Here is a 19,321-nt window from a genome sequence, read left to right on the forward strand (position 1 = left end):
ATGAATGATTCTAGAACATGTTCTATGTGTCCTTTACCTGCTTTGGACTATTGAATGCCCCCAGACAGCTGTTCTCTCAGCTTGTGTGCTGCTTTGCATGGTTTTCTTGCTTTTCCTTTGGGATCTGACTGGCTGCTTGTGTGCTGCTTTGCATGGTTTTCTTGCTTTTCCTTTGGGATCTGACTGGCAGAGTCTAGCTGCGGTGTGGGCCCCTCTCCCTAGCAACCACGCTAATGTTCCAGTTTTCTGCTGTGAACCAAATTGCCCCAGTTATTAATTAGAATTGTGTGCCCATCAGGGGCAGTGGCTCAATACAGGCTTATCTGAGAACAGGAAGTATTTGTGTAATATTTGAAAGAAAGCAGTAAAATATCTTTTTAAATCAAATTGATTTATGATGACATTTCCCGGCCAGTGGAAGTGAAGTGTCTTGAGGGAGGGACACCTTTTCCTCATTTTGTACTAAGGGTCTGCAGGGGCTGCTGGTGCCCTCCCCTGCCCCAGACTCATGCCTCTTCTCAGCTGGTCTTGATGATGGGCTGGTAAGGTCCTCGAAACTACGCGCCTTCCCCTGCCCTGCTTGGGTCGGCTCAGGGCCCAACTCTCACTGCAGAGAGTGCCCTGCCTCACCTGACTTTAAGCCTGCAGTTGAGCACGGTGAGATCAGGACCAGAAGATCCAGAGCAGCCCGCGATTCGTCACCCACCCCTCTTCCTGGCAGCCAGCCTGCCTGTCACACGCCTGCCCTGCCCAATGCCAGCAGCGGTCAGCCCCCTGTGCACAGGACTCCTGCATGGCTTGCCACTTTCTTCCCCAAAATCACATCCCATAAACTCTCAGGGTAGCTATGGCCAGCCAATCCGCTGAACTCTGTCCTGGAAGCTTTTGTCTAATAGATGCAATGATGTCCTTACCTTAAAACAGCTAGCTTTGAGCTTGCTATCCATATTTTTGGTATTGCAAATACATTTATAGCAGGGCTGCCTGGTTAGCTCAGTTGGTTAGAGCACCACCTTGCAATACCAAGGTCAAGGGTTTATTTCCCTGTGCCGCCCAGCCACCAAAAAAAAAAAAAGAAGAAGAAGAAGAAAATATATTGGTTATGGAAACCTAACAGGTAGGTAAATTGTACACAAAAGCCACGAATGGAGTAACACCAATTCAGGCGAGTGGTTGTGTCTGGTGGTAGCTTTACTGTTGCTCTGTTTAATCTTCAAATAGTAACTATAATGCATTTTGCAATGAAAACGAGCTTGAGAAAAGTATAAACAGGCACTGCATAATGGTCCAAGGGGCTCTTTTGTGAGTCAAGGATATGGGTTCGGTGGGAGGCATTGATGGCTGTTGGGCAGAATCTTTCTGTTGAATTTTGTTTACTTCCAAGTGCATTGCTCAATTCTGGGGTAGGTGAGTTTGCTGAATAGATAAGCTATGTAATATCAACCAATAGGGTAATGCATTTTAGAAAAGGGAACACAGGGAATGTTACTATTTGTAGGAAATTTGTGGTGCCCCAGCCCCACCGTGGGTCAGACTCAGGAAAGAGGCTTTGAGCTGCAGTCCAAGAAATAGAAATGCCTGGCATAGGCGGCCTCTTTTCCTGCTTCCCTTAAGACAGGCAGAGCCTGCGGTGGCGATGGGTCTTCACTGGAGTGCTGTAGTTTAAAATGTGGGGCATGAACAGAGAACTCTAAGCCCACCCTGCATGCACAGTGTGTGGGAAGAAGAGGCTGCCTTGCCCTGCGAAAGCCCCCGAGGGTGATTTTATGCTTGATGTTTGCACANGACTCAGGAAAGAGGCTTTGAGCTGCAGTCCAAGAAATAGAAATGCCTGGCATAGGCGGCCTCTTTTCCTGCTTCCCTTAAGACAGGCAGAGCCTGCGGTGGCGATGGGTCTTCACTGGAGTGCTGTAGTTTAAAATGTGGGGCATGAACAGAGAACTCTAAGCCCACCCTGCATGCACAGTGTGTGGGAAGAAGAGGCTGCCTTGCCCTGCGAAAGCCCCCGAGGGTGATTTTATGCTTGATGTTTGCACATTCCAGAATCCACAAAAAAAGACCTGATCAATACATAGTCAGAAAAATCCTTTGGATGCATATTTTTCTTTTCTCCAGTACATCAACTGCATTCTGCCTTGTAAAGGTTGTTTTAACTATTTCAAGTCACAAGTGGAACATCTGACTTACACAGGATCATTCACTTAAGAATTTACAATAAACCAGATAGATAGATAGATGAAAAGAAAAATAATAGATAGATGAAAATATAGATGGATAGGCAGATAGATGATCTCCATGAGTCTATAAATAAATGCATTAATTTAAAGAAACTAACACCAAGATGAATCTATATTACCTGGCAGATTAAGACTGCATCACTGATAACTAATTTTGCTTTGATTCTTTAAGAGAGCCTCTAATAAAAGGAAGCAGTATTGAAAGAAATGAGTATTTTAGTTTTTCTGCCTATGATTTTTTAATACTTAAACAGAATTGATGATTTTCGAAATAAACAAAAGTTTGGAAAGATTTTTCTGTAACAAACCACAGCTTTACAATAGGTGGACAAATTTCCTGTCCAAATGACAAGGGCTAAAAACAACTGCCATTTTTTTTTTAGTACTTCCTACGTACCGAGCCCTGGGATGCAGTCAGTACTTTACCTACATTTCGTTTGTTTGTAAGAATGTGGAAATCTGGGATTACCCCCTGGATGAATAAGGAAATTGATAGCTGCAAAGCTGCTGGATCCCAGAGCCAGGAAGGCACTTTGGGGGGATCCGCTCACCCTAAAGTCTGTTCTTTCCCTGCACCGCGTGGCCTGACCTCACCCACAGCCACACTCACCCTGTTCTCATTGGCTGGGACGTCAGAGACTCGGGGTTAGAGGGGAGGGGACATGTTGCAGACATCTGAGAACTGTTGAGAGAGAATGCTGTTATCCTCAGAGCCAGGTAGCCATGGGCTCATTTTGTGTGTGTGTAAGACACTTGAGAAAATACAGCAAGAGCCTTCTAACAACTTTCATTATTCCAGTGGTTCACAACATTTTTTTTCCGCCGCAACAAACAGGAAAGCTGGGAGGCAATCCCACCAGCAGCAATGGCTCTCTCGCCCCAGATGGGGATATTTCCCTTGCCCAGTATCAGCAGGTGGCAACGTGGGGGGGGGGGGAAGGGGGGGGGGGGGGGGCAGGTAGGGAGGCAATTGGTGAAGCATCCCTGCCTTATTTCAAACAAGTGACTTTTAAAAAAATTTATTAAGTATTCCAGAAGAAAACAGTTTTAAAAAATATCAGAGTATAAGACGGTCAGTGAAAAGAAAGTCTCTCTTCTACTCTCAGTTCCTAGCCTGGCATTGCTCTCGGCCAAAGCAACTGTTTCCCAAGTCTTCTGGGTCCTTGCAGAGATATTCAGAGTCAATAAGCATTTCTGGGGAAGTGGACACAACACACGATCCTGCATTTTGCTTTGTTCTCTTAGTAACGTATCTTAGAGACAGTCCATCTAACAAGAGCATCTGCCTCATTCTTTTTAAGTGATGTACGTAACTCATTTAACTAGTCCCCCACGGATGGGCATAAGGTGGTTTCTGGGTATCTGACATGACATGTGGAAACAAGCAGCACGTTGTACCCATCTTTCGATTCACGGCTTTGTCAGAGCTGTGCATACTGACCTGGTAAGCTGTTTCTTACCTCTGTACTTGCCAGTGTACATAGCCTGGCATCAGCGGTAACAGTCATAGTATGCATTAGTAACAACAACTAACATTCATTAAATGCTTACTGTGCATCAGGTACTGTACATGGCTTATTATTTTATTATTACCTCAATTTTAACATTAGATATTTATATTAAAAATATAAACAATACTCACATTATTTGTTATATAAAATATAATCAGCTAAATTATATTAAAAATATAAAATTTTATTATGCAAAACTAAATGATCTAATAATAAATTTAATAATATTTTATATTGTTAATTCGTTATATCATCACCTCACCTCAGTTTTATAGATGAGGCTAGGTAGCTTAAATGTGGTGGAGGTGAGATTTGAACCCAGGTGCTCTGGCCCAGAGTCAAGGCGTGAACTCACCCGCTCTATGGCTCACTGTAGAGAATGTAATACGAATCCCTAAGGGCACCACTGAGCACAGTTTCTTTAGAGCCATATACATGACAGCAGTGCACAAGGGCACTTCAAAAAGTCTGTAGAAAAATAGAATTGAAAGATAATGCTAATCTTTCCATGAACCTTTTGAAGTACCCTCATGCAAACGGAGCTCCTAAGTGAACTTTGGGGGAAGTCTTACCAGGAATGACAATTGCATGCAGAAAGTTTCAAGAGCACGTGGCCGCTGGGCTCTGATGGCCAATTCTCCTGAACCACAGTGGCAGCCCCGTAGGCCTGACCCACAGGAGCTCTGTGTGCAGTAGACGTCAGTCCATTAGATGTGGGCTTGCCACCTATTTGAGCACAACTTTCATTTTATTTTTAGTAGAAACAAAAGTATTTCCTGGAAGCAGCAAGAAGCAACAAGGAAAAGCCCGTGTGACTTTGCTCCCCCGGTGGAACAGAAGCCCATTAGACATTTCCTTCCCGATGGGGCTAGTTCTCCAGGTGATGACTGTCGGTCTAGCGACCTTTCTGAGCCCACAGAAGGGACGACATCAGAGCCTCCTGAAACCCAGAAGCCCTTTGCCTGGGTTTCTTTGCCCCTTACAAGATTTGTGCACATCTCCACAGGAAGACAGTGGTGTTCAGATAGAAAGAGAGGTCCCCAAAGGTAAGGCGCGAGGTGGCGGGTTGAGACAATTCTTTCTAGATGTTCACGTGGAAAGCAGCACTGCTTCTTCCTGGGCCTGGTTCATGTGGGCTCACCTTACAGAGCTTCCCTTTCCCCAGTGCAGACAGCAGAGAGGGGGCAGGACCAGCAGGTTTAAATGGTGGGTCTTCTACCTCCCAAGCATCCAGAAGGCAGCCCCACGTGGGTCAGGGGTTCCTCGTCTTGACGGGCACATGGCTGGCTCCTGGACTTAGCTGAGGAAGGGACACTGGTGTGGCTGTTCTGAAGGCAACAGGTCCACCAGGCTCACCAAGTCCCCTGTAACTGACCAGCAGGGACCGTGGCTGAGGGACGCAGCACCACATGTCCTAACACTTAACAAGCATGAGCACACTGGACCTGATGGTGTCCACGAGGTAGGTCCTGGTCTCAGTCTCTCATGGAGGAGGGGACCAAGAATTAGAACAGGGTCATCATTTCTCTGGAAGTCAAGCTGCTGGCCACTACTAAACGGTGCGGCGAACAATGACATATCAAAAGAATACAAGAATAGAATAGAAAAATGGTCTATGGTGTCCAATTATATTAATGGGAAAATTTAGATTTTCTCTCACTCTAAAGATTTTCTCAAAGAACTTATGGAAAAGGACAGAAAGAAAAACACCAGATTATATAGCTTTAGGTTGTAAAAGTTAAAATGGTTATGGTAATTGATAAAAAATAATGTCATTTGGAACCCAAGTTAATCCCTAGCTCTTCATTCATTAATCCACTAGAGAAGCATTTATTAATCACCTACTGTATGCCGGGCAATGTGCTTGGTGCTCCCTGCCCTCCAGGCTCTCAGTCCAGTGCAGGAGATAGTCAGCAGCATAACCGTGTGTGGGGTGGGCTATTGGGAAGCTGAGGACAACCCCTGACCCTTGGAGGAGGGTCTGGCAGAGGCACCTTCCCCCAGGAAATGATTTTGAGTAGGAACTTAAAGGTTGATGAGAGGTTTAAAAATCAGACCAAGGGCCAAGTGCATGCAGGCCTAAGGAAATGCAAACACAGAGCAAGGAGCCAGTGGAAGACATGGCTGATAGGGGCTGCAGGAGTCCGGGGGCCAGAGCTCAGGGGAGGTGGGGAGCTGGCGTGGGTCTGCACGAGTCATGCGGGTCAGGTTGGAAGACCCTTCTAAACCCGGGAAGGGAGTTTGAACCGAAGGCAGGGCCAAGCCCTTGAAGGGGAAGAGACATAATTAAATTCGCTCTAAAGGAAACTGTCTCCTGAGCAATGTGGAAAGCAGATGGGACAGGGCCAAGGCTGGGGGGCTGCCACCCGCTGGAGTGGAGAGTGAGCATGTCACTGGGCAGGAGGGGCCTCAGGAGCAGAGGCGTTCAGGATCTAGCAGAGAGATCTTTAGATGAGCAGAGAAGATGGTGTGTTAGGACTGGCCCTGGGGTGGCTGGGCTGGTCACGGGGAGATGTCACTGGGCAGGAGGGGCCTCAGGAGAAGAGGCAGGGCCTCAGGATCTAGCAGACAGATCTTTGGATGAGCAGAGAAGATGGTGTGTTAGGACTGGCCCTGGGGTGGCTGGGCTGGTCACGGGGAGGACGGTTGCAGGAGGATGCAGAGAAGCTGGGCTTCCCTGTGCACAGTGACAGAACGCTCGCAAGGAGATGGAGGCGGTGGGGGGAAGGTGGGGTTCACCCGCAGGAGGGGGGTCCGGGGGCTAGTGATGAGGCCTGGCGCGGAGGGGAGACACAGGGAAAACCTCCAGAAGGAACAAGAGCTTAGGAAAATGAAAGAGAATGTGGGGAAGGTGGGGTTCACCCGCAGGAGGGGGGTCCGGGGGCTAGTGATGAGGCCTGGCGGGGAGGGGAGACACAGGGAAAACCTCCAGAAGGAACAAGAGCTTAGGAAAATGAAAGAGAATGACTTGAAAACCACTGAGGAGTGTGGTGCTGGTAGAGAATAAAGGTGACAGCTGGAGGTGAATGTCCCCCATGAACAAGCCGTGAGAAGTCTGCTCGGCTTGGGCTGGTAGGTGGTAGGGAACACAGGTGGCTCTGAGTGTATGCAGAACAGCTGGTCCACCAGCAGCAGAGGGTTCAGACAGGAGATCCGTGGCGCCGTGGAGATGCGTCCTACGGCCAGGTGAGCCTCCATGGCCACCTCTCCACTCCCAACACAACTAGCTCCTTTTTGGCACCCAGCCTGGCACTGTGCAGAGACACAGGAGAATACTACTTGGTCCAGCCCTCGGGGAGTCACAGGCTTGTGGGTTAAAACCTCATCTTAGAAGCCCACATAGTAACTGAGGCTGCCGAATGGGTGGCGTGTGGTCCCCCCTGCAGGAACACGGCAGAGGCAGGGCTGGCTCCTGCCTCAGGAGGGGGAGGGAGGCTTCCTGAAGGCTGGGACTCAGCCTGGAGGTGGGAGGTGGCCAGGTGGAGGAACCAGAGGGGCTTCGTGGAGAGGGGAGAGCATGTGGGGTGAGGAGCCATGTGGGGTGAGGAGCCAGGACCACTCTCGGGTTCATCCTCTGAAACCCACGGCTGCTGTGGTTTGGTGAGGCCGTGTGGGGTGGGCAAGGGGCCGTGGGGAGCGCAGGGGAACTGGGCTAACGAGGGACTGAAGGATCTGTCCTTATGTTCCAGGCTGGGGCGTGGGTCCATAAGTGGCCAGTGAACACTTATCAATCCCCTTCCAGCACCCCAGAGGCTGCCCTGCCCGAGGTGCTGTTAATCAACTCCTTTCCTGATCTTTTCCACAAAGGAAAGTCAAAATGGCCCCAGGAAGAGGCCAAAACCAGCCTTGAGAGAGAAGTCATTCCAATTACTCATGCCAAGCCGGTGGCAAATTCAGGGGAGGAATAAATAATTGAGCACCATTCCTCTGTGCTTACGCCATTAGTGCAGCAAACGCAGAGAGATTAATACACTGTCCCAAACAACTGAGCTGTAACAACTGTACAGGACCTGCTTAATAGGAAGCACAGGATAGAAAAGTTTCACTTCCTTTTGAGAAAAGGCATTCTAAACATCAGAAGCCAAGGGAATACCGCCGCGGCGAAATCAGTCAGTGGTGAAGTCTGGAGGACTGTGACGTTCCTCCCTGTGACCAGGGCAGCCGGGAGGGCCTGAGATGAGGCATAATCTTGTCGGCTTAACAAGGACCATTAATCACCCACTGGCGTTTCTATTTTCAGAATTGTCTTCTGTGTCTAATGGAATTCTCAATCTTCCCTCCTAGGAGATTGCACATGCTGTGACTTGGTGGTTAACATACAGGAATGTAAGGACAGTGAGGGCCCTGCCACACCTGAGCCTTCTCCAGCGCCCCCCTCGCCAGCAGCCCCCAGGGGATCAGAGACCCCTGACCTATCGGAAGACGGTTCTAAGCCTCGGCAAACGCCTGCCAGCTCCTTGACCTTGCAGGTGAGGCCTTCTGGGCATCCTGGCTCGATTCCCACCAAGGGGAGACCTTCCCTGGGAGTCAGTTGGCAAATGTCTTCATTTCTGCCCCTGAGGCTGGGAATTCGACTCCCTTGCTCGTGGCTGTGTGACTCTCTGGGGAGGTCCTCCAACCTTTCTGAGCCTCAGTTTCATTGTTTAAATGATGGAGATGATAACAACTCCACCAGGTTAGAATGAGGATCAAATACTATCAATAGTGACAATGATCATAGCAATGACAGGTGCCCGGACGTGACACAGGTCGCTTCATAGGCAACAGCACCTTCAATCTTTGCAAGACCCCCAGGGGGCAGGAACCCCTACAAACCTGGTTTTCAGAAGAGGCTATTGAGTTTTGAAAGATTAAGGAAGTTGTCCAAAGTCACGAGGTCATGAGGTGAAGGATATGGAAGCATCTTTTCTCAGTTGTAGAAGTGATGTGTATACTGTAAAAAATGTACACAAAAAATAGAGATATAAAAACAAGGAGGGCAAACCATCTCAGAGAGAGCCCTGCCAACTGTGTATGGCATGGCCAGCCACGCCTTCCCTTCCTGGTTGTAAACCTCCCTGCAGACGTGGAGGTGGCTCCTGTGGTGACTCCTGCATCCCTGGGGCCTCAGTGGGTCCTGGGTGAAATGGTCATGGTGACTCCAAGGCAGCCTGAGCCTCCAGGGCTGTCCTTGGGCTGTTCCCGGGGGCCGTCTCTCCAGGCCTGGAACTCTCCTGAAGCTTCGGCACACCCTGTGACCTGGGCCTCATGGTGCCCAGTACCAGGTGGCTCTGAGCTCCCCTGAGGGCTGGGGAAAGAATGGGGCAGAGGAACGTTTCTGCCATGGCAGCACACCCAGCGAGCCTTTGTGGAGCTCCTACTATGTGCAGAACTCGGGCAGTGGCTGTGAGAGACATGAAATCAATGAGATGGGGTCTGTGTCTCCCAGGAGCTCCCAGCCTGGCATGGAGATAGACATGCATGAATCACTCGCACGAGGCAGCCCGTGGACCACCGCGATGCTCAGGCTGACCGGGCAGGTCCAACAGGGCTGACTGGGAGAGAGGGTGTGGCTGTGGGAGGCACTACAGGCAGGGGAGTCACGTGGGCAGAGACATTGAAGAAATAGCAAGTGAAGACATTAAAAGGCAGGGCGGGAAAAGCATGGGACTCGCAGAGCTGAGGGTCACCGTGTGATCAAACAACAATGAGCCTCAGTGTTTGCATCTGTGAAATAGGAATAAATATACCTGCCTTCCAGAATCGATGTGGGGATTCCAAGAGACACTGAGTACACCTAAGGCTCCTGGCCAGTGTCTGGCACAGAGCAAAACGTTATCATTGGTGTTAGTCTTTTCCAGTAGACTGTGGGGTGGTTTAGTGCACAGACGTGGGAGAAATGAGGCTGCAGTGGACATATGGGGACTTCACTCCTGGCCAGTGTCTGGCATAGAGCAAAACGTTATCATTGGTGTTAGTCTTTTCCAGTAGACCGTGGGGTGGTTTAGTGCACAGACGTGGGAGAAATGAGGCTGCAGTGGACATATGGGGACTTCTGACCTGCTCTGTGAGCTCACAGAACCATTCCACATTGGCAAAATTTCCTCCCAATTTGTTCTACCAGGAGAAGTTGCTCCTTTAGCCAGTTACGGGTTCTCCTAAAAAGGCACATTTTTCACACGGGGAGGATGATCTGTGTCTGGGCTTCGTAAGTCTTCCAACCCCCGGCAGAAGCAGGCGACCCCTCGCCCTTCAGCCTTTGCTGCCACATCTCTTGGGGTGCAAATGCAGGGTGCTCAGATTTTGGTCTGTTGGAAATGAATGACTTGCCAGGTAGAAGGGCAAGTGGGTGGACATTTGTGCTCACAGCCTCCATGCTGGTCACTGGTCCATTGTGTCACAGAGGGGCCCTCGGTGCAGGCCAGCACTGACTGCCAAGGCCCCTGGCATCACCATCATCACCATCATCACCAGCAGGGAAGAGCTTCTGTTACCCTCTTTACATGAGCTGTGGAAGAAAATTGTGATGTGCTTTTGCACCTTGGCTTTTGTTCTCTGAGTGTGGCACTTTCGATCGACTTCTTGGCCATATCAGACCGATGCACTGCCGTTCTGTGTCACTTCCCATCAAAATAAAATATTTTCTTTGCTCTAATTAGGAAGCACTGGAAGTCCGTAAGCCTCAGTTCATTTCTCGCTCACAAGAACGGCTGAAAAAGCTAGAACTGATGGTCCAGCAGAGAAAAGCACAGCAGAAGGAGAGCCTGGGGCAGAAGCAGAGCCTCCTTCCTGTCCGCACCAACAAGAAGCAGTTCACCGTCCCCCATCCTCTTAGTGGTAAGCCGTGGGGGCTCGGTGGGTCTAGAGAAGATGGAGGTGGCAAAGGGGGTGTTGTGGGGGGAGAGAGCGGTCTTCAGGGCTGGGGCCTTCACTCAGGAGTGATGCTTCCAAGTGATGCCCCTGACGTACACAGAACCATATTGGCTCCCAGTGGCCAAACCTCAGCATCGTAGAGCCTGTTCTGGAAGCCAGCCCATTTTGAGAGATTGCATATGGGCATTGAACTCAGCAGAAATAACTTGGGACACAACTTTACCATTACAGCTGGGAAAGAAGCCACACCACTGTAGCAGCCGGGGTAGCTAGTTCAAATTCTTGGCTCCTAACAGATATTTGCAAGGGATCCCCTTTGCCCTTTATAGATTGCAAAACAGATCTCGGGTGAGAGGTTGACTCCAGCTTGTCTACATCAACATTCGTCATCTTGAAACCCCTTTCCTGCTGTGAGCTCAGAAAATGGATGGCTGGCTTTCTGAGCCCTGGGAGGCCACTCATTCACTCCTGGGGGAGGGAGTTACCGGGAGCCTTCTCGGGGCCAGGCACCATGCCGCGAGCTGGGGATACCACGGGGAGCAAGGCTGACCCCTGTCCTTTCTGCACAGAGCTTATAAACAGACCATTAAACCAGCAAGAATAACAGGAAGGGATGAGGGCACGAATGGGGGACATCGGAGCACATACTTACGGCGTGCCAACCCAAATCTTAAAATCTGGAGGCCTGAAGTAACCTTAATTTTATTCCTTTGGATAGAGGAATGAGATATTTCATCCTAGGAAAATGTTTTGGCCCCCAGGAGGTGAAATCATGAATACAATTCTGATTAAAAGTCTTCTGGGAAAATAACCATATTCAATAAAGTGCAGCTTAGCAAACATTTCTAAGATCTTATAAAGGGGGCCTGGGAGACAGAGGAAAAGGGTGCTGTAATGGGATTCCTGTTAACCTTCACGGTCCATGGCGGCCAAGTCTCCTTCCTCCCACTCCAAGCACAGCCGGGAGAGTTGTCAGAAGATTCCAGTGAGGGTGGGCTCGATGCATCCTTCTCGCAGCAGAGGGTTTGGAAAAACACCCGCTGCTCCTTCCTCGCGACACTCTCCAGTACTTAAGGAAAGGAAATTAACGAAGTGGATGTGCAAAGAGTTCCCTACTGGAAATGTGTCTCTAACCAGCCTTTCAAGCCAGTTGGCGGCTATAGGCTTGGTTCGAGTGTGCTCTCTAGGGGCCTGTTTAGTCTCTGGCCCCATGTAGAGCAGCTGGGTTCAGGCGCAGACTTCTCAAGTGGCTGTGAGGACCGAATGCCAGCCACAACCGGCAGTCCCCTGGGGCCTTCAGTGCCTGTGCCTGCCCTGGGGAGGGCCGGCCGGTGCTGCCCACGCTGGGTGGGCCACTCAGCCTCAACGGGTCTGAAGATACCACTTGATAAAAACAGTTAGGCTACCAGATCTGTGGTCAACAATTATAAAATGACACCACTTTAGAGCTCAACGTATTCATGGACTCACAGAAAATGCCACCTGCAGGGCTTCCTTTCCAGCCAGGTCCCTTCACTTTGTGTAGGAAGAAATGGAGATCCAGAGGCACCTGGGCACCTGTGCAGGGGACTCAGGTGGGAGCTCCAACCACTGACAGTGCTGGGAAAAGCCAGTCCCTGGACTTGCAGGAACGATGAGGGCAAGAATCAAGGACCAGCTATGCTTCATGTTGGCTAGTGAATTCTTTTTTTTAAAATTTATGACTGAATTTTATTATGTTTTTAAAAATTACAACGTTTCTTAAGTTAAAAAAAAGTCATGTTCATAGTACTTGTCAGTTCTGTCACTCTGAGAGGTAGAGGATCAATGGTTTTCTTTTTTTCTACTTTTAAGTATCTTCCAAATTTTTTAATGAGCAGGCTTAATTTTTTTTTAAGTATATACACATGTATTTGTTCAAATAACAAATACATAAATTAAATAATAGATGAATAACAAAATACTCTGTAGAAAGTAGGGCTTCAAATTTTCACAAAACTGGAGTGATAAATCATTAAAATTTACATATTTCATTTTATAATCTCTACAGTTATTTGAAATAGCTCTCTAAAGTCTTCCCAAAGCATACAAATATCAAATTAATTTCAATAGAGGAAGATGAATAAACTTTTCAAAGGCAAATTAATTTCTAAGCAAGTCAAATCCAATTAATAAAAAGAAATCAAGCACAGAAATTAAATATATAAGTTTAACAACATAAATTGCATTAAAAAATCAATAAAACAGAATATAAACACAAGTGCACTTTAAAAAGTTCATGGAAAAATAGAATTGAAAGATAATGGAAATCTTTCCATGAACTTTTTTATTTGTATAAATTTCTTTCTTTTCTTTTTTTTTTTTAAAAAAGACTAAGATCATAGAAAATGTGTTCTCTGACCACAATAACAGAGGGAAATTTAGAAAACTCACAAATTTGTGGAAATTAATCAACACCCTCCTAAATAAACAATGAGTAAAAAGAAATATCACAGGGAAATTAGAGAGTACTTTGAAATAAAGATCAAAGCACAACATATCAAAATTTATAGGGTGCAGGGCTCATGCAGTGCTTAGAGGAAAATATATACTTGTAAACACCTAAAATAAAAATAAGAAAAATCTCAAATCAGTAATGTAAACTTCTACCTTAAGACAATAGAAAAAGTAGAGCAAACTAAACCAAAAGCAAATATAAGTAGGAAATAACAAAGATCACGACAGAAATATATGAAATAGGGAATTAAAACACAATAGATAAAATCAACAAAACCAAAAGTTTATGCTTTAAAAAGATCAACAAAATTTGCAAACTTGTATCTAGACTACCCAAGAAAAAAGAGAGAACAGCAAAATTACTAAAATCAGAAATGAAGTAGGGGGGCCGGCCCGGTGGCACACTGCTACAGTGCACCGCTTGGGAGCGCGGTGGCGCTCCCGCCGAGGGTTCAGATCCCACATACAGACTGGTTCCCGCTCACTGGCTGAGCGAGGTGCGGGCACGACACCGAGGGTTGCGATCCCGTTGCCGGTCCAGTCCGGGCGCGACACTGAGGGTTGCAATCCATTGCTGGACATGAAAAAAGACAAAAAGGAAAAAAAAAAAAAAAGAAATGAAGTAGGGACATTATTACATTGTCACTCCGGCTTTTTGTGGTGATAAGATTTAGTTTCTTTCTCTTTCCTGTTTGCATTTTTGTTCTACCAGTGAGTTTTGTTCTTTCTTGTGTATTAGTAGTAGTGATTATCATTTTTCAGATTCCAGTTGCAGGATTTCTTATAGGGCTGGTTAGTTTTGGTGGTGAACTCTTGCAGTTTTTGTTTGTCTGGAAAGTACACTATTTTTCCTTCGTTTCTGAAGGATGGCCTTGCTGGGTGTAGTACTCTTGGTTGGCAGTTTTTTTCTTTCAGTATTTTGGATATATCATCCCATTTTCTTGTGGCTTGTAGAGTTTCTTTTGAGAAGTCTGCTGTTAGTCTGATAGGGGCTCCCTTATATGTGACTTGACACTTTTCTCTTGCTTCTTTTAAGATCCCTTCTTTGTCTTTGAGCTTTGCCAGTTTGACTATAATGTGGCTTGGAGAGGATCTTTTGGGGTTCAATCTGTTTGGGGGAATCTTTGAGCCTCCTGGATCTGAAGGTCTGTGTCTCCCCCTATAACTGGGAAGTTTTCCATTATTATTTCATTGAATAGGTTTTCTGTGCCTTTTACTTACTCCTCCCTTTCTGGAACACCCATGACTTGAATGTTTGTGTGCTTCAGGTTGTCCACTCGCTCTCTTGGATTTTCTTCATTTTTTTAAATTCTTTTTTCCTTTTTTTTGTCCACCCGGGTTATTTATTTATTTATTTATTTATTTATTGCCACCTGGGTTATTTTGAAAAGACTATCTTCAAGATCAGAAATTCTTTCTTCTGCTTGTTTTAGCCTGCCACTTAAGCTATCGGTTGTGTTTTTGATTTTGTTGAATGAATCTTTCGGTTTCATGAGTTCTGCTGCATTCTTTTTTAAGGTATTAATCTCTTTGTAAATTTCCTACTTCATATCCTGTATTTTTTTTTTTTCATTTCATTATGTTGTCTGAGTCTTCTCGTATCTCAATGAGTTTCCTTAAGGTTGTTGCTCAGAATTCCTTCTTAATCATTTGAAGTGTTCCCTGCTCTATAGAGTCTGGTATTTGAGAATTACTGTGTTCTGTAGGTAGTGTCATATTTTCTTGGGTTGTTGTATTCCTAGAATTTCTACACTGATGTTTGGTCATCTGGTAGAGCAGCTGTTTCTTCTATTACTCTGGAGTGGGCTTTGAGGAGAGAGACATCCTCTTCTTTCTCCAGTCTCTGCTGGTGACTCTCCTTGTGTCAATGCAGTCAAGTGTCCAGTGGGCTACCTGCACAGTGGCTGTGGCTGCTGCTATGGTGTCAAGCCACTTTTTGGCAGCCATTGTTGTGGTGGTGGCTGTGGTGGGCCCATTGCACAGAAGTGGTGTTTTTGGCATGCTTTCTTACCTGCTTTTGGGTGGAGGGTACTGCCCTTGGTTCCTTGCCTAAGACCCCAGCCATGCTCTCTTTCTGCTTCTGGGTGCAGAGGAGCTAATGAATTCTGAGCAGCCTTTGAGGCTCAGGCAGGATGATGCATCTGTGTGAGTGTTAATTAGGGCTGGGGCTCCCTGCTCAGAGGCAGGGAATTTTCATGAAGAACTGGGGACTACAGAGGGACAGGAAGCAGCATTATAAAGGTCTTGGCTAAAGTTCCCAGGCCCTGGGGATATGGAAGGCTCCTGCTGGAGGAGACCTCACACTAGGATGGGTAGAAACTATGCAGGAGAATCGTGGTTCGTGGGGGTGGGAAGGTGAAAACACAGAAGTCGTCCCTAGGGATGCTCTATTAAACCATGATTGGACCGTAAAATGGGGGTGGGAGCAGGTGGGGAGATGGAGGAGCCAAAGATGAGCCCCAGGGAAGATGAACCCAAGGAGGCTAAAAGGCATTGTCTGTGCTGCTACAAGTGTAACCTTATTTTGAGATCAAAAACTGAGGCAGGTGCTGAGTTCTGTAGCTCCACATGAGGTGTGACAAAGGCAGTACCTATGACAGGGCAGTGGGGTTCAGAGAGGTGATGGATAGGGGAAGCTCATAGGTGCGAGAATCACTGCAAAGTGGTGATTGCTGAGTTGTGGTGGAGAGAGGCTGAGACCAAGGAAGCAGAGGGTACATAGCAGGAGGGCTGGGCTTTGCTTTCAGTCTCTGATATTACAAACACTCCAGCTGAGAGCTGCTCTCTTCTTCCCAAGTCAGAGCTTTACCTGTTCAATTCACCAGAGTTACCTGGGAGCTATAAGCATGGCCTCCCCATCAATGCCACACAGCTCCTGGGCTCCCAGGTGAATTAGGTTGCTTGCAAAGGCTGACCATAGCCTGGGAATTCAAGTGCTTCTGAATTAGTCATTGCTTCTACCTTACAGGATAGGTCCAGAGCAGGATAGGCTGAAACTAGGTATGAAGGATCACCTCCAGCACCTGCGGGTAGTATAGAGTACAGTACCTGTAGGTAGTATAGAGTTCAGCACTGCTGGGAGTACAAGGTACAGCACCTACAGGTAATAGATGGTACAGCACCTGCAGGTAGTATAGGGTACAACGCCTGTAGGTAGTATGAGATACAGCACGTGCAGGTAGTAGGTGCTCAGTCAGTGACAGTCCTCATCATCCCCTGTTGACACTTCTCTGACTTCATCCTGTGCCCATTGCAGCTCCCCAAACCTGGCCTTAATCTCCTACTAGGCTGTGGAACCAGCCTCAGAGCCTCCGTGGACTCCATTTCACACCCTGAAAGCCAGACCCCTCCCCAACCTTCCCAGTTGGTCTCACTTACTGTCTTTCCTTAACTCCAGGGACATTTACAATCAGGGTCCCAAATCAGCATGCAGAAGCTTTTCCTGTCCCTCCTCTCTGGGCCACAGAATCCTGCCTAACCTCACAAACCCATCTCAAGTCCCGCCTCTTCATTACACTCTTACCCCCCAGCCCTTTTCTCTGCTTCCTGTATGACCTGGGCTATGTGGTGGCTTTCACCTCTCACCTGAGCACTTTGCTAACTATGCATCACTGCTGCTACCTGTGCACAATGCTGCAGCCAACTCAGAAGGGCTGACAGTACTTAGACCCAGCCCCTGTTGCCTTGCTTCTGTCTAAGCTCATCCCCCACCCCCCACCCCCACACCCTGCCTGCCAAGGTCACCTTCTATGGCTCTCTCAGGGTATCCCCTTAACTTTTGAATGTATGGAAAACCCATCAGGAGCATCCCCTTCTTCCACGAAGCCCTCCCTCACTCCCATCCTCTCTCTTCGCTCCTCTCACTCCTATTTGAAAACTCACGGCTCCTGTATTCCTGTATCTCTCTAGATCACCTACCTTTTTACCATCTTTGCTTTGGATTATAGTCATGTGGGTGTGCTGGGAAAATCTCCCAAATTGTAAGTGCCGGAGGGCACACACCACATCGCTCTGGGAGTCTCTGCTGCATCTAGAAAATCAAACTGAATTAATCTGAATTTCATTATCCACATTTTCCAAGGTGAGCCAGGTCGGAGCCATTCAAATCATGAACCAGTAGAGGAATGGAATTCTCCGGAAGGCACTGCAGAATTCCTTCTTCTGCAGATCTGCCTCCTCTGATGATTCTTGGCTGGAGCAAGTATTAAAATTAATTTGCATTCCCAGAGCATCTAGTTGGAGATGTGACCCAGCAGATATGAGATGGCAGCAGAAGTCATTGCAGTAATAAAAATGTGCCATTCGTCACGCAGCTAGCAGGTCACAGGCTGTACTGTCCTTACTATTGCCTTTTCTGATCTCATAAATGTTTTTTCATAAAACATTTAAATAAATATTTGGGGCTAGTTCTCCCAATATTTTTCACAAAGGAATTTTTAAATGTGCTTGCCATATAAAAATAAATGTTTACTTCATCAGTCCACAAAGAAAAAAGGAAGAATGGATTACTTAAAAGACTGTTTCTCCTGTTCAAAGCCATTCACAGGTACACTATGACTAGTGTCCTTTACAGACAGTGTAAGGCGTTATGTTATGTTTTTTAAAGCAGCATGGAAAGAAATGATCAACTTATGTCTGTTGATTAGAAGTAGACTTAAAGGACAATGTTTCTTCCAATTAAAGTAACATAAAGTAAAAACACCGAGCTGTAGAATGGTAAGGAAAATGCCTTTATGAGGAACTACTTTTCCCAATTGCCTTGATTTTATTTTTCAAATCACTTCCCATTATATTCCACAAAGCAGTTGTACCTTGCAGTGACACTAGGATATAAATCAACTTCGCAACAAGCATGAGGTTTATTAATCATCTATAAATCACCGTATTTTATATTTTTCTTAAAAATGCTGGGTGACTCTGGGATGGGATCTAACAATGACTTTCATACCAACAGTTATTCTATCAGACTTGTTCTGGAGGTCGCTCTTCTACGGTGAGGTGTGTGATTGAGCCATTGTTAAAGTTCCTTTGAATGGGTGGTTTACACTAATTGAAAAAACACACCCCCCATATTTTGTTTCAGCTTTATTAAGGTTTAATTAACAAATAGCAATTGTATATATTTATGGTGTATGACATAATGATTTTGATATATGTAGACACTGCAAAATGCCAAAATCAAGGTAATTAACATATCCATCACCTCACATACTTTGTGTGTGTGTGGTAAGAATATTTAAGATCTACTCTGTTAGTAATTTTGGAGTATACAATACTTTATGATTAAGTATACACCGTGCTGTCCAGTAGGTCTCCAGAACTTCTCCCTCCTGTCTAACTGAAACTTTGTACCCTTTGACCCACATCTCCCTGTTCCTCTCCCACCTCCGGTTCCTGGTAACCACGCTTCTACTCTGCACTTCTGTGAGATTGACTTTTTTAGATTCCACATATAAGTGAGATCATGCAGTGTTTGTTTCTCTGTGCCTGGCTTATTTTATTCAGCATAATGTCCTCCAGGTTCACCCACCATGTCACAAATGACGTAATTTCCTTCCTTTTTCAGGCTGAATAGTATTTCATTGTGTGCGTGTGTCTGCATGTGGGTGTGTACGAGATATATGTACAGCACATTTTTTTGTCCATTCATTGATGGACACTTAGGTTGATTCTGTATCTTGGCTATTGTGAATAATGATGCAGTGAGCACATGAGTGCAAATATGTCTTCAACATACTGATTTCATTTCCTTTTGATATATACCCAGCAGTGGGATTATTGGACCATAGGTAGTTATATTTTTAATTTTTTTAGGAATCTCCATACTGGCTATGTTAATTTACATTTCCACCAACAGTGAGTGTACAAGGGTTCCCTTTTCTCCGCATTCTTGCCAATATTTGTTATAGTTTGTTTTTTTAAAATATTCATCCTAACATGTATGAGGTGATATCTCATTGTGGTTTTCATTTGCATTTCCCTGATGATTAGTGATGCTAAACATTTTTTCATATACTGTTTGGCCATTTGGATGTCTTCATTTGAGAAATGTCTATCCAGGTCTTTTGCCCATTTTTTAATCAGATTGATTTCATGCTATTGAATTGTTTGAGTCCCTTATGTATTTTAGATATTATTCCCTTATCAGATGTATAGTTTGCAAATATTTTCTTCTTTTCTGAAGGTTGTCTCTTCACTCTGTTGATTGTTTCTTTTGCTGTGCATAGACGTTTTACTTTAATGCTA

The 19,321-nt window shown here is 46.2% G+C and overlaps 1 protein-coding gene across 1 annotated transcript in view; it reads left to right on the forward strand.

Annotated features, from left to right (window-relative positions):
• LOC103602556 (chromosome unknown open reading frame, human C10orf90) overlaps nt 1-19,321 on the forward strand; it is an 88,494-nt gene that overhangs the window by 52,924 nt on the left and 16,249 nt on the right. The window contains 5 exon segments of the mRNA XM_008586972.1: nt 4,507-4,563; nt 4,566-4,669; nt 4,671-4,794; nt 8,033-8,217; nt 10,387-10,564. Of these exon segments, the coding sequence (XP_008585194.1) occupies nt 4,507-4,563; nt 4,566-4,669; nt 4,671-4,794; nt 8,033-8,217; nt 10,387-10,564 (648 nt within the window).

The sequence above is a fragment of the Galeopterus variegatus genome, unplaced genomic scaffold, assembly GCF_000696425.1.
Source record: "Galeopterus variegatus unplaced genomic scaffold, G_variegatus-3.0.2 Scaffold4192, whole genome shotgun sequence".
NCBI lineage: Eukaryota > Metazoa > Chordata > Mammalia > Dermoptera > Cynocephalidae > Galeopterus > Galeopterus variegatus.